Source organism: Kryptolebias marmoratus, linkage group LG13, assembly GCF_001649575.2.
Source record: "Kryptolebias marmoratus isolate JLee-2015 linkage group LG13, ASM164957v2, whole genome shotgun sequence".
In the NCBI taxonomy this organism is placed as follows: Eukaryota; Metazoa; Chordata; class Actinopteri; order Cyprinodontiformes; family Rivulidae; genus Kryptolebias; species Kryptolebias marmoratus.
The window spans coordinates 10,964,118-10,988,055 of NC_051442.1; the positions used below are offsets into that span (position 1 = coordinate 10,964,118).

A 23,938-nucleotide genomic window follows, 5' to 3' on the forward strand; every position below is an offset into this window, starting at 1 on the left:
CTCCGGAGGTCTCATTTTACATTAAACAGGTCGGTTGCTGATGACGTAAAGCTTTGCTCCTGGTGTCTCTGGGTACAATGCTGTGCTTTGAGCTGGGTTTTTTTTTTTCTCCTACAATATGAAAGAGCTTGCATGTTTACAGATGCAGTTCGTATCTAAAAGGCTGCCAAAATCTTCGGAAAAAACTTCCTTCTTTTAATTCTATTCACTGATTTAAAATGCCAGCCAACTGCAAATGTCCCTACACGGCATTTAGATGAATGTGGGAGGAACAGGACAGCCAGAAAGGCTGTTTGTTCAAGAGTTTCATTACCCGACAAGAGCTTAAATCAAATAGCTGTAAACAGAATAAGTTACCCAAGTAACACAGCAGTACCCCTGCTAAACATTTTAGCTACTTGAGATACGTTTTGTTTTAATCTGTAAATTAAAACACACTTGCTTTCTGGTTGCCTTGCAGGTGTCAAAAAGCTCAAAAAGTGTCAACGTTTTGGCACGATTCCTCGAGTCAAGCTTTTAGCAAGAAGAAATAATGGATGAAGTGAAAAGCAGGAAGTGGAATCTGAGCAGGCGTGAGGAGACATTAGCACCTGGCAGACGTTCGAGGAGCTCGTCACGAGAGGGGAGACGTTTCGATCTGAAAAGTGACCCGTAAACGTTACGTGTGTGTGACCACGATTACAGAAGCAATCTTCTAAAAGAAAAACAACAACAAAAAAAAAAAAACAGGTAGAATATCACTTTTTATTGTGTAAAAAAAAAAGACAAAAACCAAAGACAGCTGCAGGGATTTTTGGATGTGGTTTAACCATCATCTATACCCTCAGTGTTCAAAGCAAGTCCACGATTGCCTCGTTTCCACTAAAGGGTAGAAATAAAGGACTTAAAAGTACAAACATTAAAAAAAGGCTACTTTTAGCCATTTAAAACGCACACACAAAAAGACGGACAAAGCTTAGTCTCGGTCTCTAAAATGTTCAGTCAAGTATCAGATCCTCTGAAGCTGTGCTCCTCCAGGTCGCCCTGCTTACTTCTGCCTCCGATGCGTTTGAAGAAGGACAGAAACCTGCCGTCTGCGCGGCCCCCCATCCCGCCGCGTGTCCCTTCTTCTTTCATGCTTGCCGTCCTTGAGCTGGAAGAGTTGGACCTTTGAGATTCGCTCCTCTGGAACAAGCATCCCAGGTGAAAGCCAGCTGCAGGGGATTGCGACGTTTCGTCCACGGAGGCAGACCTGAGGAGCGGATGCTGGGACAAAGCTCTCTGACGGAGGCACTCGGGAAGAGACGCAGACCCCGCGGATGGAGACGGGCTTTCTCGACTGCAGGCGTTGAACAGGGAACTGTTCTCGTCGGTCTCCCAGACGCCGTCGTAGGCATACTCTTCACTAGATGTTGATGAAGTTCTGCACGAACCCGGTTGTCTGTTTTTCCGGGAATGAGCGACGGGGCTGAGAATAGTCCAGGGGGAGCCAAGTTTCCCATCGCTGGAGAAGAAGTAATCTCTGCTTCGAGGGGTACTCGGGGTACGAGAGTTCTCTTGTTCTGAACAAGGACTGCTTGAAACACTGTCACCGCCGCGGAAGTTTTTGCCATTTTGGTATTGAAGCACCTTCCAAGTTATCTTGCGCATTTTCTCAACTTCTTTGCTTTCCATTTTCTCCATTTGCTCGTCTTCTTCCCGCAGTTTTGGATGTTTCTTCTCAGGACTCCCTCGACTTGTACAGGGGGTTGTAGCCACTGCTTTGTCAGAGTCGTATTCAGAAAGCGATCCTTCAGCTGAGGGCTGTAGGTTTTTCTTGCTTCTGACTAAACTGTCTGGGGCTTTGGAAAGGAGGTTGTGCAGGGCCGACTCCAAGCAAGAGGGGTCATCGTTTGGCTCGGGGCCTGAAAACGACGCCGTGGAGCGGCGTTTGGCTGCTATCCGCATGCTCTCCTTCTGCTTGATTTTCTGTTCAGCTGCCTCTCGCTCTCTGTTCTCCTGCAGCAGCGTAGAAACAGAATACATTATAAAAGCAACATTGCAGAAGACGATTAGAAATAATATACTGTTGTTAACTGTAATCTTACCCGTACAGCCGTGTCAAACCTCTTACAAAAGGAGTGAAAGATGGAGCAGCACTCCTCCAGTTTAAAGGCAGCTGGGTCTTCACAGAAGTACTCGGCAACAGCACAGCTCAGATCATTCAGCTCCTGAAGAGACGTCTCCACACATGCAAGCTTGGCCTCAGCCCTCTGACATGAGGAAATACGCAAGGATTGTACAGCAAGGAGCTACCGACAATTTGCATTAGTAATTTTGAAAATTTGAGGATTCTGATGAGAAAATGTTCACCTTAAGGAACTGCTCTATTTGTCGAAAGAGGCCAGGATGTGTGCTGCCAAACGACTTCACTTCTTTAATCCTCTGCACTTCCAGCTCAAAGTCTGCGATTATATCGTCTTTACAGATCCTGTAGCAATATGTAGACAAAATAACTGTGACTCCAAATTTCTTCTAAATTGATCAGATCAGATTTCAGACTTCTACATCAACATTTAAAGTGCTTAAAGGTAACCACCTGGATGCCTTCCCGATGTGATAAAGCTGGTTGGGAAACATCAGCAACTCTTTGTCAATTTCTTCTGCTTGCTGTGGATAAAAGAAAGTAATTAACAGTTGAAGAATAAATAAGTAACATTACAAATGTAACGTCATCAAGATAGAAAAAACAGACTACAGTTTTTGAACTCCAGAAACTGAGTTTTATGTAAAGATGCAATGTGAATGCTGGCTAAAGGATTTTGCTGAAATTTGTTGAAGAAGCTGAGCCCGAGTTGTTACAGCTAAGAAAGCAGAACATTAACTAAAAGCTAAAATGAGCTAAACAAAGCTGAAAGCAGCAAAAGCAAAAATCATTAGCAAAAAGGCTAGGTACTTTAAGTTTTTAACTAAAAAGAAAAGAAAAAGGCTAGCTTGAGGTTAAAAGTAGTTTAACAAGAAAAATAAAGGAGTGTGCTGAAGCGGATTTCAAAAGAGAAACTTTTTAAAAGAAGAGAATGTATTTTAATGGGGAAAATATTTCTAATTAAAGTAAAATATTTAGAAAAGTATAAAAGTTACAAAAACCAAAAGTCACAGCACTCTGAATAAGCTTAACGTTTTGATACATGAATGGTTAAAATTGCAAAATGCGTGCAGAAGTAGGCGGCAAAGAACGTCCAGAAAAATAAAAAAGAATAGTGTCATCCATTTTTAAAGAAAATGTGTAAAAACAGAATAGGAAAATAAAAACAGACTGTTTGCTCTAACTAAATGTTTCCTATCTCAGCGGTGCGTCTCACTTTGGCAACATAGTGCATGAGGTTCATGCCGGGCTTGTTGGCTTTGGTGTCTGCCAGCTTGAGAAGGGAGGTCATCCTAAAGCCGATGGCATTAGCGCTGTAACCACCCTGAGGAGGAAATCATTTGAAAGAGTTTAACAGCGGCAGAGTTAAAAGCACAAAGACCATAATAATAATAATAAAAAATACCAACAGCATTCATATAATTCCCAGCTTTTAGGACCAGTCGTATCACAGAATGGAGGTCATCGCAGTCCAGTAGCTCTAAGGAGAGAGAAGAAAAGCGGGAGAATCAGGACCTTAAAAGGATAGTTCAGATCCTTTGAACTGAGGTTCGGTAGAAAAATAGTGAATTATTGCTGTTGCCATTTCCACTTGCAAATAACCATAGATTTCCATGTCCATAACTGTGTAATTGGAACAGGACAGTGATGTAAAGGTTTGTAAGTGTCTTTACACAAACTGTTATGACTTTTTTTGTCTTTTTTTCAAGATTGGAGTTGTTTTAAAATGGCAGCATCTTGTCTCGTTTGAGTTTAACTATGACTGGATTGACAAGCCATTTCTGCAATCTGATGCTGTTAAAAATAAGTTGTTCATAACCTTTTACAGAAGCCCACTTCAAAAGATCTAAACAGTCCCTTTAAATGTCATCTTCAGGAGAAAAGGGAGCAGTGTAAAAGTGACGGAAACTGGACTTGTTACCAGCTGGATGGGTGGAACTGAAACGTTACCATTAGCTGCTTTGGTCATGACAGTAATAGCGTTCTTCACTTCCTCCATAAGAGGAAAGAACTCCTCCCTCAGAACCATGGCTTTCAGTTGTTCCTCGTAGCTAAAAAGGGCAGGACAAACAAATATTTTAATACTGCACTGTCAATAATAGTGATATCATTTTCATTAAATACTGGAAATGTAAGAATTCGAGGGAAACCGTTTTGAGAACACTGACTTTTTTGAGGTAACTTAAGGTGACGCGACACTGAATGACTCACCCCGGCACTTTGACGAGTTTCACCATGAACTGGTCGGCCTCGGGTAACGCGGAGAGGTTGCCCCTGAACGACAGCAGCTGCTTCAGCTACAGATTGACAAAAAGCGTGGCTTAACAAACAGCCGGTTTGCGTTATATAACAAGAAACTGAATGCTGGTGTCCCCGAGCTTTACTTGGTAGTCAGGTCAGGCAGTAGCTCGCAGGAGGGCTCGACCAAAAACAACATTTTCTGGTTATAAGCTGGGATGCAGTTTGAAATTACCCAGAAACAGCATTATTTTTGGAAATGTTATCACTTCTGCAGGGTTCTTCCTAATATGAACCCTTTCTTATTAAAATGCACCTACTGTTAAACAATCATAGAGCAGGGTTTTATTTCCCTGGTTCCCTGTTTCGTTGACATGATTGCTGCCCACTGCTGTCAGCTGAAAGTGCACTCTTTGCAGCAAAGAAAAAAAACAAAATACAAAAAGGTTTTGTGTTGAGATTCATGCATCCTTCAAATCCTCCCTCTACTGGTCGGAAAAAAACATGTTGCTGCCTTATTTGCCACCTCAGGCTCCTTTAGAAAGTAGGGAAACTGGTGCAACTTTGTGAATTAAATATCTGGAGATGAGTTTATCAAATTTCAACATAGCTGGTCTTGTCATTTTAATCTGAAATACATCTGAAATGATTATTGTGTATATATATATATATAAATAAATAAAAGCTAAACTCAGAGCAGACCAGAGCAAATGTTACCTCACTTTCTTCTGGCAGCAGTTTACAAAGCTCTTTAAGTTTTCCCGTTTCAAACCGGAGCCAGTTTCCTTGATGAATGTCTTCTATTATTTGTGTCACGGGCCTGCAGAGGGAGACAGAAGACCAGAGGGAATATGGTATATGCTTGTGCCACATTAATTGCCATCACAATGGACATTACTTATCAAACATCATAATGCTAATTAAGCAGATCACTGGAGGTTTTGAGGAAGTTCTTGCTTCAATTTTTGCGTTGGTTGGAAACCACCTACTGTGCAATAATGTCAAAAGTCTTGACTCGTGAATGACAACATTCCAGCTCTTAAAACAAATATAAAAAAAGTTGGAAATTTGTTTTTAAATCTGCAAGAGGTCTTTCACTTTGATCCAAGTATGATCCTGAAATTTCATTTGCACTTATTGTGATAACTGAGCTTAACTGAGTAATGGTGGTGCATAAAAACCTACTGACAGATTAGCATGTCAGACTATTTTAATGTATCTGTGCAATGTCCGGCACACAATAAAACGCATTCAAACACCGTTTTAAAGCCGCTACCCCACAGCAGCCGACTCAGTTTCTGTTTAACAGAGATAATGAAGCAGCCATCATTACTGTGCTTTTAGGGCAGATGAGCAATGAGAGGAAAATTTGGTATTCAAAGCAAGAGGTGAGTGGACATCGGACAGAATGTCACATTATCATAATAAAAAGGTGACGCGGGCTGTCTCAAACGGTTTAAAAACAAATGTAAGAGGAGTTAATGATTATATTTGCTACTGAACTTTAAGCTAGATCAAGCTTCAGTTGTAAAGTTGTTGGGTTTTCCTTGCTTTCTAAATCACGATTGTGCGAGAACTCAAAAAGTTCTCCAATCAGGACTTTAAAAAGCAGCACGTCCAGGCAGGCTTTAAACGAGACGACAGAGAGCTTTTCTTTAACATCCCTAATTAAAAACACTTTGTAAAGTGCATCTCACTATAACCTCAGTTAGCCGAAAGACAGTTCTGTGATGATGGTAAGTCACAGTTTTGCATATAAAAGTAACATTTTTTTTTTTTTTTTACATTGATGATGGTGGGAGTGGAAACAAGGCTCTGTTGAGTGTTTCCCAAACGACAGAGTTACAAACAGCGTATTTCTGTATTAGTTCACCAGACAACCTTGAAACAAGAGTTTTAAATAAGTGGCTCCCCAGACTTGTGTTTGTTTCACAAAGTCTGAAGCTAATCTAAACTGCTTGTGACTACAATCCCACTAACTAATCTCTAAATGAGGATTACATCAGGGGAACCATAGCATGAAAAGTCAGAAAAATCACACTTTTAACAACACCTCTTCAAAACCAGCAGCACTGACTGCTCAGTGACTTGAACTTATCCCTTCAACATCATCATAAAAGACAAACCTGAACTGGAAAAAGAGACAGGAACTCAGACACCCATTACTTTGCTTCAAAGCCACTGAGTACACCCTCCTGTACCAAGACTCTGCTCAGCTAGAATGCCTTTTTTCCACAAGTAATAACAAAGTGAGGTGTAAATTGGGGGGGCAAAAAAATAAATACAGCTGCTAAATACTGTTTCGGAAGGGATTTTCATTCATTTGCCTGTTAGGCTGAGATAAAAAGCCTCCTGCTGGATAAAGATTAACAGCAGAAGGGTGCAACATAAATGCATCTAACTCTGATCTCACTTCACTTTAGTTTTTATTGTGCATCCTGTTCTGCACTTACTGTGCTAGAGTTTTTTTTTTTAATGGTGTTATTCAAATCTTTTTTTTTTTTTAATTATACTGATTCATCCATATCATTACCTCTTGAAATGTCTCAGGAAGATCCCGACGTTCATGCTTCTCTTCGAGTCCAGAATTGTGGCCTGAAGACAAGAAAACAAATAAACAACAGGAGTCATCAGCCCAAAGAACTGCTTCACACCACTGCAGTCATATTCAAATGACGAGACAAGCCCAGAAAATTCTCAGGAAGCTGAGAAACCATTAAATCAATTTTATTTAGGCAGTTCCTCACTGATAAATGGTCCAGTGAGGAACTTTTAAAAATATCAGTTCCTACCTGTGTGCTTACTACTTCTCTTTTATTTTGTTTTTATTTCAGTCTGTTCACATGCTCATAAAAATTATAAACCCTTTACTGGTAAGCAAGTTTTATGTCCAATATTATTTGTTACCTGAGCCTCCTGTGCGCTGAGCTCCACGCTGTTGCTCTTCCTCACACCCACGCCTCTTGAACCGCGTATCGACGCTCGTTTGTCGATGTGACTGAATAGCTCCTCCATGGTTCGAATGTCCAGCACCAGGTCCCTCTGAGGCCTCTGGGACGTCCACACGTTCAGCTTCCCCACCACGTGATGGCTGGGAATGGTGTCCCAGTTCAGCTTCTTCATGGACCGTCTCTGGACATCGCGGGCGCCGAACGGAGTGGGAGGAAGCTGAGGGGGGACAGGAGGAGGNGGGGGGGGGGAGGTGGAGGTAGAAGAGGGGGAGGAGGAGGTGGCACAGCTGTAACATCTACGGCAGGGGCCAAAGGAGATGCTTGGAGATAAGAATCTTCTCGAGCATCCAGCGGCAGCGGGGAGGAAGTGTCCTGAGGTGAACAGTCGAGAGCAGAAGCCGATTTAAAAATCAGCCTTCCCTCCATCTTTGTCTCGAAGCCAAAGCTTCCAGCTGCTCAACGCTGAGATCTGAGGAGAACCAGCAAATTCATCAAAAACTACTGTAAGTTAGACAAGAACATATGATCAGTTAAGTATCGGTGCCTGGAACCAGGTGTTTGAAATAAACCATCAAGGATGTTGGCTTTACTTCACTGCTAACACAATCCAAACATATTTTGCAATGAAAAAAAAAAAAAACAATTTAGATGATCACACTTGAGGAAAACTTACTTAAAACTGAAATTCACTGAAATAAAAGTGTATTTTAGACATCTTTAGTGTCTTACTTCCTCTTCTTTAAACTAAAAACATCACTTTTAGTGCTTTCTTAGGCAAAGTAAAAAGTATTGCATCTCTTCAAAGATAGTTTTTGGTTTAACTTATTAAACACAACTGGGGAAGTGGGCATAAATGGAAGCAAAACAGTAAACATTTGTTTCAACATAATTTGCTGCCATACAAACAGGGAACCTTCAAAAAAATGAAGAGGAAAAAAGGAGGAAATACAACTTTCCAAACTAAAACAATAATATGAGCTGTAGTCTCATTATTGGTTTGTTAACATAAAGTTTGTCATATGCGGTTTGTTTTGTTAAAATATAACAAAACGGGCAGCAAAATATTATCACCCCAAGGGTTCAAACTTTTACCAACTTTTCCACAACTTAACGTACTCACTAAAATATTCGGCGGCTGCTCAGCCAAAAATGGTCATATTCGTATCAAATTCTTTTTTTATATTATTTTATTTTACTTACGAAATATTTTTAAGGCTTGGCTCTCCAGCCTGGCGTCGTCCTCCTGCAGACAGCCATGGTCGGTGTGTCTCTCAAACAGCAGCCGCACCAATCAGATACAAGACGGCTCTGCGACAGGACACGCCCCTTTCCGGAAGAGGCCGGTGGTCTGAAGGCGCATGCGTAATACCACAAATCAGCCAGTTAAAGGGAAAGAACATTTGTTAAAACACCTGTTAAAAGATATTGGGTAATCAAGAACCAAAATAAATAAATAAAACAAATAAAAAGGATAGATATATCTATATATAGATATAGATATATATATGTGCCCCTTCATCCATCTCAATCCAGTCTACATTGCCAATTTTTTTATTACTTTTTTGAAGAAAGCTCTTTTTAGCACTTCTTTTTTGAGTTTTTGTTTGATGATGTGATGCTTTTTAAAACATGCAGATAAATTCAATGCAATTCATACATCTTGGATCCTATTAATTAGAAAAACAAGTATGAATGAACAATTACTTTTGCTAAATTTGACTAAATCTAGACAATTTCTTGTCTTTATGTAGGAAAAAGCATAATGGAGCACAAATGTTTTAAAGAAAAGCAAACTATACAAGAAGATTATTTCAAAATGTGTACTTTTAATTCAGATGGAATTTTTCAGGTGAATGACGATTGAAGGCAGAGTATCCATGACATGACAACTTCTTTTTGTTTTGTTTTTTTTTACATCATAAATACCTTATATGCACTCATATAGAACATATCAGCTCAGTCTAGAAAACATTTGATTGTACACAAATAAAATATATCATTTTAGAAATCACACTCTCTCTTGGCAACAATAAAGACCTCTGTAAGAATGACTTCAAATATTTATCAGGTCTTTTTCTTAACGCGTTAGAGTTTTTACAGATATGGAACAAAATAAAATGAGAATGTATTGCAATTCATTTCAATGTTGGGTAAGGAATTTAAAACGGACGAGTCAGGAAAAGTAGGAATCACATTTTGTTGATATTGCTTTGTGATAGTCAAGCAGACCAGGAGCTGGCCAGTAAATCGTGGTAAAAAGCCTTTCTTTTTCAGCCAAATCGAACACATCTTTTTATATTTATCGCTGTCCTTAAAAGGTGCCACGTGACAAGAAAACTCAAGTTTTATTTTCCACTTCAGCCAGTTATAACATTTAGGTCTAGATGCTGACAACGTGACAGTATGCCAGTCCATGCAAGCTGCAGAAGAGTTGAGCTTTAGTGCAAGCACACGTATCTGAACGTTTGGATCGCCACCTGCTATGCAAATACAGAGACACGAAGCAGTAAGACTGACCCAACCGTTAACTGATCGCATAGTTAAACATTCAGTATACTGACTTCTTTTCATTTGACTTCAGAAGTTTGACACTAGGGACTAAAAACAACTCTCAGTCAATTACTTTTTGGAGTAGGTCAGTCAGATTTGGTCATTGTGAGGTATCTTTTCTTCTTACTTTGTTGTCATCTTAAAAAAAAAAGTCAGAACTAAATAGCTTTAAGTGAGGAAACTGTTGATCTGAACAGATGAACACAATGTGAACAACATAAATATAGTGACAAATAAAAATGAAATATTACCTCTGTACTAATGCCAAATATTTTTTGGTAACACGATTTTAATCGTCAATCACCACCGATTATCTACTAAAATTATTAGTGCTATGACACTCCCGGATTAATAAACTACAAGATTTTAGGCTAAAATATTAAAATTAGTAATAGGAGATAGGTACAGTATTCAGTGTAAAAAGATTCAACCATAGCCTGCTTCTGAGAGACTGGAAGTTGGGATCCTCGATGTTAAACATGATAAATTTGAAAAAAAAAAAAAAAAAAGTCTCACACATATCCTCCTGACTACCAGTAGTTCACATTTGTCACATCTATAAACCTGAATATCTCCCACCCACTGCATACTACTGAATTAACACCTTTTGCTAAACACAGAGGACATTTAGGACTTTTTTAGTTATATTAAATGTGAAGGAGTGAGGCTAATTAAAATACAAAGATTGGGGAATTTAACAATGTGATCGGACAATATTTATTTTCCTGGTAGTCAGGGGGATGTAAGAAAAAAAAGAAGTTATGTTTTTCTATTTGATGCAGTTCATTAAGAGTTTCCTAACAGAGTGAATCAAACCACGATGGATCCTGACTAAAACTCATCTTAAAGACAGCCGATCGATGATGCTTCAACAGTCCATGTAAACAACACAAACATCCTCATCCAGTTAACATCACAAACAGATCTCTTTGGGTAAATAAAAGACAGCAACGACCCAGACCAGTACTTTGGAAAGCTGTGGCAGTGTTCCTTAAATGATTGTTGCATATATGACTAAAATCAAAGATATTTTCAGGTTAAGAGTCTGTGGTGAACTGTAGTGTTTTGCAGCCTAAAACCCCGTCACATATCATCAACAGTAAACGATCCTTCACTCTAACATACAGTACAGCTGACTTGAAGTAAAATATTTAGAAAAGAGAGATGGTAAATTACAAGTAAACAAGGTGTGTTTTTTTGAGCTACAAAAGCTTGTAAATGATTTTAAAATTACATTAATTTTGCATTGTTTGAACATTTCCTTTTAGTGTAATATACAAACCCCCTTCATGTATGGTTGGAAACTTTTTTTTTTTTTTTAATTTTAACATTTCTCCAGCAGGTATCTTTTCATTTTTGAATATTAGCTCATAAATAAAGAGGCACAGTGCAAGAGTGATGAAGTATTGATTAGTTAAATCTGTGTTTTAATAGTTTAACCCCCCCCCCCCAACCCACCTCGGTTACTAAACTGCATGGAGTTGCAAAGATTATCTCTGAACTTGAGGAGTGCGATGACTGACACAAGCTCACGCAGCAAAATAGAGTTGTAAAAGGTAAAAGGGTTAAGACAAGCAGATGAGAGCGAGAACACAGCACAGAGGTTAAACTGGAAAAAGGAAGCTGGGAAGAAGAGAGGCACAAAAAAGTCCCCCCCTGGATGTTCATAAAACTGGCCACTCCATTTTTTCTGCTGCATTTAGCTCATAAACCAATCAAACCCTGCAATCCAGTCCACGAGCCACAAAAACTCCAAATATCCTCATCCACTCAGTTGTCACTGCACATTTCCCTCTGTTGTGGTCCTCTGTAAGTTGGGGGGGGGTTCAACAGGTAACAGGTGTAGGTGGCTGAGAAGAAGGCTGCAGGAAGTCCTGCAGGATCTCTCATTGCTCTTCTAACCAGGAGGGCTTGTCGGCCCCCAGGGGTCTCAGCTTTATGTTAAACTGCTTCAGTGTTTCCTCCAGCTGCTGCTGATTGCCAGCAAAGTATGCCGAGATGGCATTATGGAAGAGGAGGAGCTGCTTGTGCATTACCTTCACCTGGAAGAGAAACGCACGGCAGTTCAGGGATCAGATCTTCTGCAGCTGTGCAAACAACAAAGGTGCACACTAACCTTATTCTCCTCCAGAAACTTCAGCTTAATGGTAACATCTGAGCGAAGACGTTCATACTTCTCTTTATGAACCTGATATTGCTGCTGAGCAGCCTCTATCCGTGCCATGGCTACAGCATCTCTCGGACCCAGACTCAGTTCCTCAAGGTCTGACCGGTAAGCATCAAACTCCAGTCTACACATGCACAAAAAAACAGCAGAGAAAAATACTAACATTTAGGGAAAGATAGGGACACAGACAGCACACCAACATTGTCAAGTGTGGGAATATGGTTTTTCATCATTTGTTTTTAAGAATTATTGTCCAACTATGTGTAAGGCAGATTGTTGGTCTCGTTGACATCTTTGCTTGGCTGAAGTCAGATAATGTTGGTGAGTTTTTATAAATACACAAATCAGATAAATTAATCTGTTCCACAGATTACCAATTATAATTCTTACTCCATAATTTCCCTAGTTTTGTACAACTACAACAAAATAAAACAAACCATGCAATATTGTTTTTCCCCAGATGAGGGCAGTATACTCTAGTTTTTTTTTTTAAGAATATTGTTGACATTTTTTATATGTTGGTGTGGTCAGTTTGTCAGCTAATCAGCAGTTATTGAATACTGAGAATAATTCAAAACAAGTTTCTAGTTCTCATAAAAAAAGAACAATGCTCTTTTTAATTAGCTAGTTTGTTTCTACCACCAAGCTGTCAGTTTTTCTTTTTTTAATATATTTTCAAGCTTTGAAAACTGCTGCAAAAAAAAAACAACCACACAATCACAGAAGCTCATACTCTTCAATGTTTTCTTAGTGACATTTATAGCAGTTCGCTCGCTGGAATTATCCACTTTATTAGGCTGTGTTCAGACTGCAGACAAATTTATCAAAACTTCTTTCTGTGAAGCTGTCTGTCGGGTCAGATTATTTTAGCGTCTGTCCACAAACGATTACTCTCTAAAGTGTTAATCACAGCATTCTGATAACACCACAGAGATATGTTCAGTCTGGATTCGATGTGCTCGATGTGTAACAAGACACACGGGAGAGCATTTAAATCCCTTTAGAGCAGCTGAAGTGTTTTCAGTAAGAGGTCTGTTGAAATCTGATCTGCCTCCCATTTGAAACCACATCCAAGTTGGATTTAGATCCCATTTCCACAGCTCAGGTTTTTATGTGCTAACCTCGCGTTTTCGAACATCTTGACTGTCATCAGGGTGTCCTCCATGGTCTTATTGACTAATGTGTTGATGCTCGACACAAAGAAGTTAATGGCACCAAGTAAAGTCTCCCCGTTCTTACACAGCAGCTTCTGGGTCTCTGCATTGTAGCCAAACTCATCCTGGGAAGAAGGGAAAAAAAATTGTGTTTTACTAAATTTAATTACGTGGAATTCGTTTACGGAGTCCAACACAGTTAGCAACGGCTTTAAAACAAATGAACACATTTTCAAAATCTCACCCGTAACTCCGGAGATTTCTGACTCAGGTCGGCAAAGGTGTCACCTAGCGCGTGCTGCGTCTGCACCATGTTGTAGAAGTGATTGGTCAGCGCTCTGGCCAGCCGCAGCACGTTTTCATATTTCCTTTTTGTGTCTCGCAACAACTCAATCTGAGCCTCCAGCTCGAGGTCCACAGTCTTCGAACCCCGACCGAAACGCTCGGAAAGCATCTGTTTTGTGCACTGAAACAGAAAAACGTAGAAATGAGAATCAGTGACTACATTAAACTTCATAAAAGCATTAAAAAAAACAATCCCAAAACAAAAGTGACTCAGTAAATATTTATTATTAGATAAATATGATCAAATCAGTGCGTTTCTCACATGGCATCACCACATCTCAGGTACCTTGTAAGTGTTTAAACTCCATTTCCTCATTGCCTCGATTTTCTCCACAGCCACACCGTGGGTCGTTTCCTCCGCCGTCACCGAGGAGCTGCTGCTGCTGTGGTGCATGTTGGGTCCTAAAAGACATGAGTAATGCAACACAGGAGCATAATAAACAACACAGCTCAACTTTTAGGTAGAACAAGGTCGATCCCAGCTAAACTGAGACCAAACAGACACGTCTGACTACTAGTTATGGTTAAGTAATCCTATGTTCAAGGAAAAACTATAGAAATGCTGAGCCTCTAAACCCCAACCAAGCCTTCAGTGCCTGTAAAACATGCATTAGGAGACAAAGTTGGAGAATTAAGCTGAAAGGAAATGTGGTGTAAATTGGGTGTCTACCACATCATTAGGGTAGACATCAATTTACTTTAAAGAGCTGTATACAAAAGCAGATCGATGACAGGGGAAACATGGGGGGGGGAAGAAGCAAAACGTACAAGAAATAAAGTGATGCCGAATGAAACGCACGTTTAGGAGGAAACTGCGAGGGGAGAGTGACGAACAGAGACAGGCAAAAATAAAACTGACAATCAATGAAGAATACAGGAAGAAGAGAGGATAATGAGCGCAGTTTGATCTGCAGCGATCTAAAACTTAGTAAGGCCTACATAATGAAAATAACTAAGAAATAAAAATTGGGGGGGGGGGGTAGATTGTGTCAAAAAATCCTAAATTTGTTATTGATTTTATTATTTATTTAAAAAAACAGTCTTCAAACTGTGATACAAATAAAATGTTAGTTGTTAAAGGGTTGGAAAAACACTCCAGTGAGCTATCCTGTAAAATATGAGAAAAAAAAAATGAGTGTAGCCCCTTAGAAAAATAAACATTTAACTAACCACAAACTGAAGGAACTTTGTAAGAAACACTAGCAGGGTTTGACATACACTCATGAAACAAATAAGTGCAGAAAGAAGTGAAATCAGACACCTTGTCATTAAATGGTTAGACACAAATGAAGCATGCGGTGAAGTGTCACAGTATTTCAGGGTGGTCACAAGTTCTGGTTGGTTCTAATTCAATAAAAGCAGCTGCTCTAAGTGGAAACAAACGTCAGTGAGAAAGAAGGAAACGGTAACAGAGGAGCTCCACGAGTAAATGACGAGATCTTCAAAAATCACTTGGTAATATTTGGGGATATAACATTATATTATAGAAAATATTTATTATGTGCTGGATCAAAGCAGAAACAACTGGGGAGTCGTTTCATTTTCATATCTGCCAGGTCCAACATGATTTAATTAGGATGCCCCCCCAAAACCACCTGAAATTTCACCTTGTCTTATTTACAAAAATGTCAATTAACGACAGCACAAGAAACCCAGTCAAAGCGGCAGAAACAAGGAGTTTGAGTAAACGTAAAGGGAAAAAAGGACAGCCTGCAGACATCTTTCCACCCCTCTGCTCTGAAAAAGACAAACAGGTTGAAAATCAGAGCCAAGCTTCCTCCCAGTCATTTAAAATTACAACACCGAATACGGAGAGCGTTTTCCAAAATTACATATTCATCATGGAGGGACCAAAAACAGAACTAAAATTTGAAAAATATCACGTTTTAACAATTTTATTTACAAAATGTTACATTACGTAACAAACCAAAATTCAATCCTTTGTTTTTGCTTCACATTTTGGAAAGAAGCTCCTAAATATCAATAACAATTAGGTCTAAGCCACCTAATCCTGTTACAGGGATCCTTTTGTTAAACTCAGGATTGTAGTGCACTGCAGGGCCTGAGGAAGAGAGGTGGACAAAAATGCATACATATTAACAAAAAAGAAGTTGTAAAAGTTACTGCGATTTCCCTCTGAAACGACGTGTGACAACATATGATACAACTGATGTATGATGGCTTTAATTCCTGACATGATAAGCCATCAGAACACTGGCTTACCCGTTGGACTGGCACACAGATCAACCGTAACATTAGCAAACACTCATCTAACATGAAGTAGGTCCACCTTTTTACCACCCAAACATCTCTGAGCAGCCAGATTAAAAACATCTGGATGGATTCTGGGAGCATCGATAAGATACTTCTGCATGTCGAGACGTTTTTCTAGCACTTTGCGTTAACTCTTTAATGACTCATTTGGGTTTTAACACAGTTCGAGAGGTGATGCTAGTAAACCTAGCACTTTTAGACAAGCGCTTATTGTTTTTTTTGTTTTTTTTTAAAATAGCGTTTTACCTCATATACGCATTCAATGGTAGAAATAAGCCAAATGAAAAGACTGCACCTTTGATTGAGCTGGTGGGAATAATCCCCTCTGCTGTTCCTCCATAGCCTCCAGAAACAATGCTGGTCTCGTTGAGGTTGGGACCCGACACCATCACCTGCTGGAGATCCTATGAAGTTAATCCATACAGAAGGAACAGCGATAACAAAAGGAGAGGGGGTTTTGAGGGTTAGGCAGAAGTAGGGATATTCAGTTCAGTTCATTATATAGTGCTTTTCAAACGTAAGTAAAGCTCAAAGTGCCGACGGAAAATTATGACTCGGTCCTACTTCACCAAGTGTGAAATTGCGAGAATTAGAGCAAATGAAGGGTAAAAAACCTGTTAACTTGATTGGAACAAACATTACTATGTTAAGAAGGTTAAGCGTCAGAGTGTGAAAGACAGAAAACACAAAGAAGTTTCAGTCAGGAGTTAACCTAAAGTAAACTGAGTCTCCTGTTAATGTTAAACACCATAGGACCTGGCTCTTTTCTGCAGAGCTCGAAAGACACTTTAAATCTAAACCTACTCTAATAAATGCCTGTTTGTTCTTCTTCCACTTTCCAAAAATACCTGAATATCTGCTGCCACATCACAAGACATCAGAGCATTGATTATTTTTTCATTCATTATAATATTTAGTTTTTATAATGAATCTTTGCTTGTCGTGAGAATTAAAGTTAATGCTGAAAACTGACAGCTTACCTTTTAAAAGTAGCTTCAAACATTGTGTACATTCCCAAATCTAACTTATCATTTAATTTATTGTTTTTGTAGGGATAAGTGTTTAGTATCAACAAATATACATTACACTATAACATTTATAGCCTAGGCTAACTTGCATTGCACATTCCCAGAAGGGGCTTTAGTAGCCTAAATGAGACAAAAACTGTATAAAATACAAATCATAATTATATTCTTATAATTGGCTTTCAATTCAAGTGGCAGAAATTAAAGACAATTTCAAGTATTACATGTAAGAAATCTCTTACTTGGGCAGATTTCTCTTGTGTAAAACAGAATGTTTTAATTCTTAAAAACACTTGAAAACAAGTCATGTTTATTTCCTTTTCATCCCACAAAACACTCAATAACCTGACCGCAAGTCTTTAGAAAACATAAACTAAAGCAAGTGGTAGTACACACTCTGTGAGACTTTTAAGACTTAGAGGATTAGACTACAGTAAGATTGCACAAGGAAACTACAAAACATTGCTTCAGAAGGGATGTAGCCATTTCCTTTCTGTAAACAAACACTTTAGTTCTCTTCCTTCACTTTAGTTCTTTTTTTTTTTAATAAGCTAAAACACCAACAGTGAGATCAGAACAGCATGAAGCAAATTGACACAAACGCCACAGCATTAGTACGACGGGATGTTTAGTAAAACGACACCAGTTTTTGCTGCGGTAGCCCCAGCCCCGTGAGAGATTAAGGGATAACACTCAGACATCACTAAAGTGCACACACACACAGAAAGTAGGTCACACCAGCCCGGTCAGAACAACACACATTAGATGACTTTGAACCTAATAATTAAATGTAATCATAGCGTTATGCTACAGTGTCAGCTGTAACCGGTTTGTTAATATGAGTCAATTAAAGGATGTCGCTCAAACCCGTTTGCTGAGAGACGTTCAACAGTTAGTAAGAGGTAAGATGAACACGAAGCACAGTAAGCTGCACAGACATTTACCATTTATTATACGACAATTAGTGAGAAGTTAAACAGTCAAACCACTAAGCAGCGCTACACACCAACACCACAAATGCAAATGCTACAAATGGCCTGCTCACCCTGGTGCCTCTGGAGCTCTCTACCTTCTCATCTAAGCTCCACTGCAGCTTTGCAGCCTGCAGAGATGAAGGGATGGGGTCGACGAACAACAGAAAACAACAAGAAAACAAAAAGGTAAAAAAAAAAAAAAAAGACAAAAAGAAAAGTCCATGACTCAAATCATGAAATAAGAATGCAACAAAACAGTGATGGAAGATGGAGAGCAGCGATGACTGATGTCACGGCGAATCGACTTTGACTCTTTTTCTGGTTTAACTCGGGGATTTTAAGTCTGTCATCGTTGTGTTTTACTTTCCATCACCGATTCATCACTGGAGTTTAGTCATCACTGTCTGTAAAATTAGAATACAAACTCCAAACTACACAAGACTGAACATAATAAAAAAATAAATACTGCATAAAAGTAATCAACATAAAATAATCTATGAACATTTAAGTTTGATTATCAGACAAAAAGGCTGTGACTGCTGATCGCAGATGGGTTCGTTCGCTTTTGCAACAAGACATGTCAATATGTGAGTACGGTTAGCAGATCAGTCATCATCTGTAAGGCTGGCAGTATTTTTAAAATTAGGTCAGTATAAAACAGATCTTTCTATCCCGTTAGTGTTGTTCTTTTAGGCTGACCTTATACACTTCAGTAATGTTCTCAGTAGACAAACCCCAGTGTCTCTAAAAAAAGCATTTTTTGTTTTATTTGTGACGGGGTTTGTGGCAACCATAGACAAAAACCGTAACAAAACATTTGTTGTTACTTGATGAACTCAAAATGCAGAGTTGCTTCTGTTTTACTCAAACTTTAACATGTAATAGTGCTGCTACAGATAAACTAATAATGGAGGTTTTACCTACTAGCAGAGATTGATATGAACCATCAAACACATTTGGAATAAACCAAAATTGTTTCATTTTTAATCAGTTCGTGAATGTCTTTGTTTTACAGATCTTCCTCATGTTGTGGCATCTGTTCAATATGGAAAAAAGCTGACACAGACTTTTCTTTGGACACATTGTGTAAACAAAGTGTTTGCTAAAAAGAAAAAAAAAGAAGATACACAACATAAAAAAGAAGGCTCATACGTATGGCTCCCTATTCCTTGGCAATAAGAACTGCAATCTTTCGCTCAACAGTACGAGCAAAACAGCCAAATGATGTTAAAAGGCTGTTGTCTGAGTCAACAGCAGTCAGTCAGTGTTATTTCACAACGATCCTGGCAGTCAGCTTCTTTTCTGTCACCGTCGAGCTGACAGTCACCGTCTCCACACTGACACGTGCACAAAGCTGCGACATCTGAAACCAATTTCTCCTCTTTAGCCTGTCAATCTTCATCCCTCCGCGCATGACTAACACAAACTGCTTCAGCTTCAAACTAAGTTCTACACAACAGGAATCAATCTGATTTCAGAGAGCTGCCATCCAAGGACAAAGCACTGCCAGTTTCAGACTAGTTGCTAGGTTGCCATGACGACTGTTTAACATTAAAAAAAAACTAAAACGGCGCAGCTGAACACCTCCCTGCTATCAAAATGAGGTAGCCACACACATAAATGGTTAAATATTTGTCATAATGTGCTGAAGGGGGGGGGGGGGGGGCTTTTTTTCTTTTTTTTTTTAAACCACTTGAGCAGACCCACAGTTTGGTGAGCAAATAACTTTATTAACTGCCCATGCGTCTTCCAGGATCTTTAGTCTGTTTGTGCAACAGGGCGTGCCCAGAGACGCAGGAAAATCAACAATCTTTTCTCAATCGTTACTCTGCGACACCAGCCATTTCTGGAGCTAACGCCAAATAATACAGTTAACGTGTGTGCTCATCTCCTGCCCTGGTGAACAGCGTCTCTTTGCCCTTGTGTGACAATACACAACCACAGGTGCTTATTTCTTTCTGCAGCAATCTGACTACGAAGGCAACATTTCATATTCTGGTGTTTTGGGTTCATTTTTTACTGTTAAGGCTAACTAAATGCACTGGATATGTGTCTGTATGTTTACACGTAAGGAAACAAGAGCTGTTGATAGGAACAAGTGGTTCCTAAGGAGACAGCTGGACTACAGTACCTGATCTCCCTGAAGGACAGATGGTGTGGAAAAGCAAGCAAGCTATGCTATAAAATACAAGGACTTGAAGTATAAACCTAGACAAACGATGTTTACTTTAAGTTTAAAGTAATATCTAAAATAATAACTGCTAGAGACCGGCTCCTTTAATGCTCCCTGCACACAGACTGCTGCTAAAGAGAACAGCTCCAGGTCTTTATTGTGACCGTTGTGTGAATGGTATGTTAAGAACAAGAAGACTTAGCGGATCATGTGACAGCTGTGAGACCTACAGATTTATAATTGCTACCTCAAACTACTCAAATCACACGTTTTGGCAGAAACTACAATTAACACCAAGGACTGAAGAGAAAAAATAAATACATTTAAAAATCAACAACAGCTCATTAACAGTCAATTGATACGTTTTAAACTCTATTGAAAGAGAGATGTCAAGCATATAGCGTCTTGTGGTGAAGAGCATGTGTGAAACGCAACAGTAGAGAAAAACCAGATGCTTTGCAAATGCAAATCACTTCTTTTCATGCAGGAAGAATAGCAAAAGAAAAAACTATTTGTCCTAAGACACCTAACTTTTCTTGTCATTTTTTAAGTAGACTTCAGACCACAGGCAGCATCCAAACACTTTAATTTTCACCACCTTTTAGTGGAATACTTTTAACTTAACGACCCACTTTATATACCAATAAGAGCTTTGATGCACTCAGAGTAAATGTATTTTTCTAAAATGCATAATAATTACAGCTGGGTTAAGCTATTCTATATCTATATTTTAAAAGGCATAACATAAGGATTCAAATGATAATTTAAATAATTGCTATGGCAACAGTTAAAGTATTTGGGTCTATATATAAAATCACACATTATTAACATCGCAATATCATAACAATGACAAATCTCAACATCACAACGACAGTAAAAGGTCAACAGAACATCAGGCAGAGTATTTATTCTCCAAGCACTAATCTGTTAACGGATACCCAACTCTGACTCACCTGTTCAAGGCTGTCGTCTTCTTGCAGTGCCCCCGTGTCGCCGTTACTGTTGATAGGAATCTCCATTGTGGCTGCTTTACTCATAACGCTGTCCGTCATAATGCACAGTTATCTGCGAGGCACAAAGACGAAGAGCATGGGAACTCCAAACGAATAAGAAGTGAGGAAAAACAGTGGCGGCCCAATTACGGCGTGGATAAAAGGAAGAGACCACAGAGCTTAATGAAAACACCCAAATCAATCAGCAGATGGGAGTATAATTACCACAAACAAGCGCAGAGGTGGTTTTCAAAGAGCAAGGCTAGTACTCGGGATAAAAAACAACACACAGAATGGCCTCTCTACGTGCCACACACACACACACACACACACACAGAAACAATCACTACAATGAGCTTTCGTGGTGAAGTGGCCACTCTACTCTAAAGCTCAATCACTGGGCCGTTTTTAATCAGCCCCCACTCCCCTAAAAAGACCCTGACAAGAGAAAGACAGCAAGGTGTTCACATCAACGGTGTCTGATTATTCGGGTCAAACACATTCGTCTTCTTGATCTCCAACCATTACATTAGAACAGACATTTTTATTTAAAAGGTAAACATGAAATCCAGTTAGATGCCAGCATGTGCGGAAACTCTAAGCAAAGACAAACAAACAAACAAAAACAAATAATTACAACTACAGTACAGAACAATCAGCTCTGACCCCCTAAAACTCCGACATGCCACAGGTATTGTAGGCGAGCAGCTGCAAAAGCGTGATCAGTTTAGTTAAATAAGTATAATAAAAATTGCAAATCACTGAAGTGTGATCTCTGATTTGTTTGTCATTTGAGCTTAAATCATAACAATTAATAGGCACATGGTTTTACACCATTTCACTACATAGTGGGGAAAGAAAAGAGCTGATGGATGTCTAAAAACTAACATGAAGTAACGCAATCAATATACATCTCCAAATATGTTTTCACTGATGAGTAGAATAAGTGAATGAATAAGTGCTTAATATGTTAAGTCTAGTTTTTAAATAACTTTGTGTAGCGCAGAAATAAAAAAAAACAAGGTATATGTAAATTATACCCAAGTAATTGTGTATAACTTTGTTAAATCCGTAATACAGAAGTGAATTATCTGCTGTTCTTGGATGGTTTACTAGCAGGTTTGATCACTAGCTGGCAAGATGTTGACTTTAAATCTAAGTGCAGTACTCCTGAAGGAATGGGACCGCTTGTTTACACTGGCTCTGACCTCATTTAGGTAGGCTTCTCCCTTAAGAGCACATAGTTGGCCGTGCCCAGTCTGTTGACTTTAGAAGCCGTGTCTTTTCAAACAATGAATGAGCTCAATGAAATTACTACACCCTAGGAACTGTGCCACGTATGAACTTATAGCAAGTTTATAGGTGGCCTTTGTGTTTTGCCTCCAAGCCTAAAAGCATTTATGCCTGGTGGAATCGGCTAGAGATCAGTTTGAGTTACTGACTGTCTCATTGCCAAACCAAATCTTCAAAAGTGTCATTCATTGGGACCACAATATGGGCTAAGTCAGAAGAAATGGACCTGATTCGTCTGGCAAAAATAACAAATACATCCAAGCAGAATACAGAGCATTAGGCTCTGGCAGCATGACTGGAAACCCTGGCAGGTGCACCAGCACAGGTGCAAAGTTCTCACCCCTCAGGTGCAGATACCTGCTTAGGTGGGCTTTAGGTTACCTTTTTTTTACCCCCTAGTTCTATTTTGTCGCACAGTGACACATAATTTAAAAAGCAAAATTTACCCATGTTAATATTATTTGCATGGTAACGTGGTAAGATTGATTTTTTTTTTTTTTTTTGTCTCAAGGGAAAGTGATGCTTTCTTTAATAATAAAAAAGGCCTTCTTCCAGTTCACAGACAGAGCAGCAGCTGTTGACAAGCTGGTTAAACTGGTCTGTAAATACGAAGAGGAATCCGGCTCAGCTTGACTGGGCAACAAGCGTAAAAAGGCCAAATTATTAAATGCACCCTAAATATTACAAGGTCAGCGACAGAAAAAAATCATGTTGACTTACAGCGTGTTTTGGTCCCGTCGTGAAAACAGCGCTCTTCGCAAAAAGCTAACAACAAGCGAGCTAGCGGGAGTGCATCCCAGTCCAAGCTCCGCCGAGGGCACACTGCTGCGCTTACTGTCACCCCGAGGACGAAAAGCCAGAGAGGGAAGCTCGCGTTTAAGAATACCAGAATCACATTTCAAGGTAATGGTTAACTCCTACCGCCTTACTCGGACCCTGCGTAAATAATTTCGCTCCTTCTTACCGTGGAGCCAGAGGAAACGCTGTCCGGAACTGACGACACCGTGGACTCATTTTTTTTTTTTTTTTCAGACCAAGCCAAAGAACGTCTATTCTCAGGAGGATGTGTCACTCTGTACAACCTTCATTGTCACACTTCTTGAAACCTAGAGTTTTTCTTTTTCTTTTAATTTTTTTTAAAATTTACATCATCTTTCTAATAATAAGTTACTACTACTACTACACAATATGACCAATGATTATGCTTAATAAAAGACCAACATGTCAACAGTTTGGATTGCTAGGGTAATTGGTTTGAAACTCAAAACTGTTTGTAATATATGTTTTATTGTAAAAAATATTAAGTATGTAAGATGCTTTCATAAGATTTTGGTTAAAATGCTTACTCACAGCTTTTCATTCTAATTAAAGATGGCTGCCTTAGCCACATCTCTATGTTAATTATGCCCATGTTCGTGTTGGCAAAGGTAGATTAGCTGTAACAGTCATCTTGAATTGGGTTGACTAACTCCTGATTTTGGAGAGTTTCATTAAAATATGTCCAATAGTTCATGACATAAATTGCTAACAGATTTACAGATAATTTGGTTTGGTTTGGTAGTAGCGAAGAGTCATACTCAAAAATGCAACATCTTTGCTTCAAACTCTGGCCTAAACTGTTGCAGCCAGCACTGCCTGTCTGTCTGCAAATTATCTCATGAACCGCTGAGCAAATTTTAATGAGGCTGTCAGAAAGTA

The 23,938-nt window shown here is 39.2% G+C and overlaps 2 protein-coding genes across 7 annotated transcripts; both read right to left on the minus strand.

Moving 5' to 3' along the window:
- Window positions 1–718: 718 nt before the first annotated feature.
- Window positions 719–7,696, minus strand: fhdc3 (FH2 domain containing 3; the record flags this gene model as incomplete). Its single annotated transcript, XM_017418009.3, has 11 exons — window positions 719–1,977; window positions 2,067–2,231; window positions 2,332–2,449; window positions 2,558–2,628; window positions 3,321–3,428; window positions 3,514–3,584; window positions 4,055–4,155; window positions 4,316–4,401; window positions 5,060–5,162; window positions 6,876–6,937; window positions 7,250–7,696. Coding segments are annotated over 11 exons (2,328 nt in total), but the record flags the coding sequence as incomplete, so codon positions are not given.
- A 3,404-nt stretch (window positions 7,697–11,100) lies between these two features.
- Window positions 11,101–23,264, minus strand: arfip2b (ADP-ribosylation factor interacting protein 2b). 6 transcript variants are annotated; one of them, XM_025006325.2, is made up of 10 exons: window positions 23,205–23,264; window positions 20,909–21,020; window positions 17,854–17,910; window positions 16,079–16,187; window positions 15,515–15,571; window positions 13,796–13,911; window positions 13,409–13,630; window positions 13,132–13,289; window positions 11,960–12,134; window positions 11,101–11,885 (listed from the first exon to the last, which is right to left on the minus strand). In XM_025006325.2, the coding sequence occupies exons 2-10, from the start codon at window positions 21,005–21,007 to the stop codon at window positions 11,730–11,732; spliced, it is 1,149 nt and encodes a 382-aa protein (XP_024862093.1). In that variant the 5' UTR covers window positions 21,008–21,020; window positions 23,205–23,264; the 3' UTR covers window positions 11,101–11,729. The 6 variants fall into 6 exon arrangements, with proteins under 6 accessions (XP_024862093.1, XP_017273673.1, XP_037835029.1 ...); XM_017418184.3 differs by having other exon boundaries at window positions 22,961–23,237; XM_037979101.1 differs by lacking the exon at window positions 17,854–17,910.
- Between the last annotated feature and the right edge of the window lie 674 nt (window positions 23,265–23,938).